The sequence below is a fragment of the Salvelinus sp. IW2-2015 genome, unplaced genomic scaffold (genome assembly GCF_002910315.2).
Source record: "Salvelinus sp. IW2-2015 unplaced genomic scaffold, ASM291031v2 Un_scaffold924, whole genome shotgun sequence".
NCBI lineage: Eukaryota > Metazoa > Chordata > Actinopteri > Salmoniformes > Salmonidae > Salvelinus > Salvelinus sp. IW2-2015.
The window spans coordinates 216,895-222,772 of NW_019942649.1; the positions used below are offsets into that span (position 1 = coordinate 216,895).

General features: G+C 51.6%; 1 protein-coding gene across 1 annotated transcript in view; it reads left to right on the forward strand.

The window, feature by feature from the left end:
• The window catches only part of ogt.1 (O-linked N-acetylglucosamine (GlcNAc) transferase, tandem duplicate 1), a 38,750-nt gene extending 33,809 nt beyond the window's left edge, over nucleotides 1-4,941 (forward strand). The window contains 3 exon segments of the mRNA XM_024136482.2: nucleotides 2,063-2,346; nucleotides 2,603-2,726; nucleotides 3,497-4,941. Of these exon segments, the coding sequence (XP_023992250.1) occupies nucleotides 2,063-2,346; nucleotides 2,603-2,726; nucleotides 3,497-3,677 (589 nt within the window). The 3' untranslated portion in view covers nucleotides 3,678-4,941.
• The last annotated feature ends 937 nt before the right edge of the window (nucleotides 4,942-5,878 follow it).

The following is a 5,878-nucleotide window of genomic DNA, read 5'->3' on the forward strand; positions in this document are numbered from 1 at the left end:
GGTGGGATCAAAAGGTCAACCATACAGGTGCTTTATTCACAGCAAATAACTTGCTATTCATTCTTATTCCACTTCCTGTGTGTGTGGTATCAGTGTGTGTGTCCCCCGTCCAGTGTAGTGGTATCAGTGCATCTCCCCCCCCCTCCAGTGTAGTGGTATCAGTGCATCTCCCCCCCCCCCCCCTCCAGTGTGTGGTAATCAGTGTGTTGTCCCCCTCCAGTGTAGTGGTATAGTGCATCTCCCCCCCCCCCCCCTCCAGTGTAGTGGTATCAGTGCCCCCCACACCCCCCTCCAGTGTAGTGGTATCAGTGCATCTCCCCCCCCCCCCTCCAGTGTAGTGGTATCAGTGCATCTCCCCCCCCCCCCCCCTCTCAGTGTAGTGGTATCAGTGCATCTCCCCCCCCCCCTCCAGTTGTAGTGGTATCAGTGCCCCCCCAGTGTAGTGGTATCAGTGCATCTCCCCCCTCCAGTGTAGTGGTATCAGTGCATCTCCCCCCCCCCCTCCAGTGTAGTGGTATCAGTGTGTGTGTCCCCCCTCCAGTGTAGTGGTATCAGTGCATTCTCCCCCCCCCCTCCAGTGTAGTGGTATCAGTGTGTGTGTGTCCTCCAGTGTAGTGGTATCAGTGCATCTCCCCCCCCCTCCAGTGTAGTGGTATCAGTGCCCCCCCCCAGTGTAGTGTATCAGTGCATCTCCCCCCCTCCAAGTGTAGTGGTATCAGTGCATCTCCCCCCCCCCCCCCCCCCCCCCTCCAGTGTAGTGGTATCAGTGCATCTCCCCCCCCCCCCCTCCAGTGTAGTGGTATCAGTGCCCCCATCAGTGATCTCAGTGTAGTGGTATCAGTGCATTCCCCCCCCCCAGTGTAGTGGTATCAGTGCATCCCCCCCCCCCCAGTGTAGTGGTATCAGTGCATCCCCCCCCCCCAGTGTAGTGGTATCAGTGCATCCCCCCCCCCAGTGTAGTGGTATCAGTGCATCCCCCCCCAGTGTAGTGGTATCAGTGCATCCCCCCCAGTGTAGTGGTATCAGTGCATCCCCCCCCAGTGTAGTGGTATCAGTGCATCCCCCCCCAGTGTAGTGTATCAGTGCATCTCCCCCCCCCCCAGTGTAGTGGTATCAGTGGCATCTCCCCCCCCCAGTGTAGTGGTATCAGTGCATCTCCCCCCCCCAGTGTAGTGGTATCAGTGCATACTCCCCCCCCCCCAGTGTAGTGGTATCAGTGCACACCCCCCCCAGTACCTGTGTAGTGGCCAGTCCGTTGCTGACGGTGAATCCGTTGATGGTGACCTGTATCTGTCCCTGGTTGATCATGTTGATGATGGCCTCAGCTGCTGTGTTCATGGGGATGACAGGCATGGACAAAGCCCGTTGGTTTCTGCTACTCCACTGTCCCACTGGCACACCTCATCTGGAGAGGAGGAGACAAAAGGAGGAAGGAAGGAGTGATTTACAAAGCATTTTCTCTTATTTTCAGGAGGATAAAGGGGGCAAAAAAATAACATTTTTTAAACTCTTCACAGTTCAAATTGAAGAACAGGAACAGACAATGGGGGTAGCTCTCCAATAGTTGATGGGTCCTAGTCAAATGGAAATATGGTCACAGAATATTCCCACAGTCCCACCTAGGGCTAGTTCACATGTCCTGTCTCACCTTACGTAGGCAGGCTGTCAGGAAGGTTAGGGCTATTCACCATGTCCTGTCTCACCTTGATCACCTTAACGTCAGGCAGGCTGTCCAGGAAGGGTAGGGCTATTCACCATGTCCCTGTCTACTTGACACCTTAACGTCAGGCAGGCTGTCCAGGAAGGGTTAGGGCTATTCACACATGTCCTGTCTCACCTTGACACCTTAACGTCAGGCAGGCTGTCCAGGAAGGGTTAGGGCTATTCACCATGTCCCTGTCTCACCTTGACCACCTTAACGTAGGCAGGCTGTCCAGGAAGGGTTAGGGCTATTCACCATGTCCCTGTCTCACCTTGACCCACCTTAACGTCAGGCAGGCTGTCCAGGAAGGGTTAGGGCTATTCACCATGTCCCTGTCTCACCTTGACCACTTAACGTCAGGCAGGCTGTCCAGGAAGGGTTAGGGCTATTCACATGTCCCTGTGTTCCCAACAGTGTTCTGTGGTTGCTGCGTTTCCCTGCGGTGGGCGAGCCCAACATCCAGCAGTACGCCCAGAACTTCGGCCTGCCCGGCTCCCGCATCATTTTCTCTCCCGTGGCGCCCAAGGAGGAGCACGTGAGACGGGGCCAGCTAGCTGACGTGTGTCTGGACACGCCACTCTGTAACGGACACACCACCGGCATGGACGTCCTCTGGGCCGGGACACCTATGGTTACCATGCCAGGTGAGACAGAGCGAATGATCGCAGGACAGATGTTTGCACTCGTTCACTAGTCTCCACAAATCAAAGAGTTGGGTTGGTGTTGACATGGGCTGGAGGGAGTTTCTATGTCCCAGTCATTTYCTTTCTAATCTGTGATGGGAACAAATGCACACTACAGAGAAAGGAGAGATAATTGGGATGAACGGTTCTGTGTGCTGTAGTTACGGTGGAGGGTGAACGACAGGTCGGTCTTTCAATGTCACGTGTGTCCTTACAGGTGAGACCCTGGCGTCACGCGTGGCAGCCTCTCAGCTACAGTGTCTGGGCTGTCCTGAGCTCATCGCCCACACCAGACAGGAATATGAGGAAGTGGCTGTCAAACTGGGCTGCGACATGGAATAGTAAGAACCCCTGACTAACACACACACTCCAGCTAGCTCCTGTCTCAATCTCCCTCCCTCTCTTCTCACACCATTCTGCCTCCCCTCTTCTCAACACTCATTCTGCTCCCTCTCTCTCACACTCATTCTGCCTCCCTCTTCTCACACTCATTCTGCTTTTCCACTTCATTCCTCCCTCTTTCTCACACTCATTTCTGCCTCCCCTCTTTCACACTCATTTCTTGCCTTTCCCCCTTCTTCTTCACCACTCATCTCTGCTTCCCCTCTTCGTCCACTCATTTTTCCTCCCTCTCTTTCTCACACTATCATCTTCCCCCTCTCTTCTCACACTCATTACTGCCTCCCCCTCTTCTACACTATTCTGTCCTCGCCCTTCTTCTCACACTCCATTTCTGCCATCCCCCCTCTTCTCACACTGCATTCTGCTCTCCCCCTCTTCTTCAACTCACTTCTGCCTCCCCCTCTTCTCACACTCATTCTGCCTCCCCCCCCTTCTCACACTCATTCTGCCTCCCTCTCTTCCACACACTATTCTGCCTCCTCGTCTTCTCACATCTCATTCTGCCTGCCTCTCTTCCACACTCTTCTGCCTCCCTCTCTTTCCACACTCATTACGCCCCTTCTTCTCACACTCATTTCTGCCTCCTTATTCAATCCACTCATTCTGCCTCCCTCTCTTCTCACACTCCATCTGTCTCTCCATCTCTTCTGTGGTTGAGCATCTCTCCCTCTTCTCACCATTGCTGTAACTGACCCGGTTCTCCCCCCAGTCTGAAGATGATCCGGTCCCGTGTGTGGAAGCAGCGTATCTGCAGCCCTCTGTTCAACACCAAGCAGTACACTATGGATCTGGAGAAGCTCTACCTGCAGATGTGGGAGCGTCACGCCAGCGGAGGCAAGCCAGACCACCTGGTCAAACTGCAGCCCGTCGAGAGCAGTGAGAGCGCCTGAAATCCCAGACCCAGGGTGCGTCCCAAATGGCACCCTATTCTCTATATAGTACACTGCCTATGACCGAGGCCCGAGAAAAAGGTAGTGCACTACAAAAAGGAACATGGTGCTATATGGGACGCTACCCCCCCCGAACCAGACGTCCCATCGATCGATGCGCGTCACCCCACCCTGACCTCGAACCCCCAGACCTCTTAACTCCAGTCCCTCCAGAGCAGCAGAAGCATCTTGGCTTGAACTCTGACCCCCATTCGCCCCTAACCCACCACTCTGCCCCTCCTGCCCAAAGCCTAGCGCCTATCTGCTCCCCTTTAGCCCCCTTCATCCCTTCCCTCCCCTGTGACTTGGACTCTTGTCTGTTGTAGAGCCTGCAGGTGTATCTCCCTCTACCCCCTCCCTGCCATTCACCTCCTCCCTCGTCATCATATCCCATCCATGTCTGTTTCCCTGAGCCAGACTGAGCCAGAACCACTCTGCCCTTCACCTGAGACTCTTCCCCCAAACCACAGCATCCACGCTGGGTACGAGAGGAGGAACACCCCCTCTCCACCCCTCCCTCCCTCCATACAGCACCTAGAAGAGACTCCCCTTGGCTTTTTCACTTCCCTTCTTCTGTGTGTGTATATGGAACTCGTTAGGGGTTTGAGAGTCAGTCCCAAGCCTCCATGTAATAAGAGTACGAAGGGACTGTGTTGCACCGCAGTCTGAAGATCTAGTCACTCGTCTTGAACTAAAAACATTGAATCAGCTTAAACATTGTCTTTAGTTTGCAGCTGCTCTTGGTTTTTCTCATCTTATGCTATTGGTAACTCTGCCAGGATATGAGTACATATGAGTAGTTTCATTATCAGATTTCAGAGAGAAAGATCATAACCACTTCCTTCCCCCACCACCAAATGCCAACTTTTAAGGATTTTGTCATGTGTCAATGTAAGAAAACAAAAAAATTATCTTGACGGCTTTGTCCTCTTGTTCGATGTCACGCACTACGCTTGTTAAGACCAAACCGTATGGATAAACTGAACAGAGAGGAGTTTGTCAGTACGACCCCATTGGAATGGCCCTGTATTTCTTTCACCCTTAGTTATGCTGCTCCTCTCCCCCACGCAATGATTGATTTGTATCACTCAAACCAGGAATGGCCATGGTAAGTATTTTCTGAGCAGTTTTAGTTCTGTACTCTTGTCTATGTTTTATTGAAGCTCTGTCTGGTATGCTGCAAGGCTCTGACTCCATTTCTGTTGAAATAAAGAAATAAGGCCAACCTCTTGGAATGTGTTGCTCATTTTGCTGCCTTAATCGGGGTAGTGTTGGAGCACATTCACCCATATTGTTTCCACCTTACAGATCTGTTTTTGTTTCTCTCAATTTGGTATAAAAAAAACTATTTAGAATTTTGTAAACTACACAAGACACAATGGGAACTGTGGCATTTTTCAAAGCGGTAAATAGATTTTCTAAATGTAACAGCCTGTAGTAGTGTAATAATTACAAAACACAGCAAATACATTCATCACAATAAAACTGCCTGCTAAACAAATAAAAGCATATAAATACACGGACTCCCCTTCAAATTAGAGGATTTGACTTTTTCAGCAACACCCATTGCTGACGTGTACAATCGAGTACACCGCCATGCAATCTCCATAGACAAACATTGGCAGTAGAATGGCCTTTAATAAAGAGCTCGGTGACTTTCAACGTGGCACTGTCATAGGATGCCACTTTCCAACAAGTCAGTTCATATGGTTTATGCCCTGCTGGAACAGCCCCGGTCAACTGTAAGTGCTGTTATTGTGAAGTGGAAACGTCTAGGAGCAACAACGGCTCAGCTGTGAAGTGGTAGGCCACACAAGCTCACAGAACAGGACCGCCGAGTGCTATAGCGCGTGAAAAATATTTTGGGAATGCCAGGAGAACGCTACGTGCCCCAATGCATCGTGCCAACTAAAGTTTGGAGGAGGAATAATGTTCTGGGGCTGTTTTTCATGATTCGGGCTAGGCCTCTTAGTACCAGTGAAGGGAAATCTTAATGCTACAGCATACAATGACATTCTAGATGATTCTGTGCTTCCAACTTTGGCAACAGTTTGGGGAATGCCCTTTCCTGTTTCAGCATGACAATGACCCCGGGCATAAAGCGAGGTCCATACAGAAGGGGTTTGTCGAGATCGGTGTGGAAGAACTTGACTGGCCTGGAC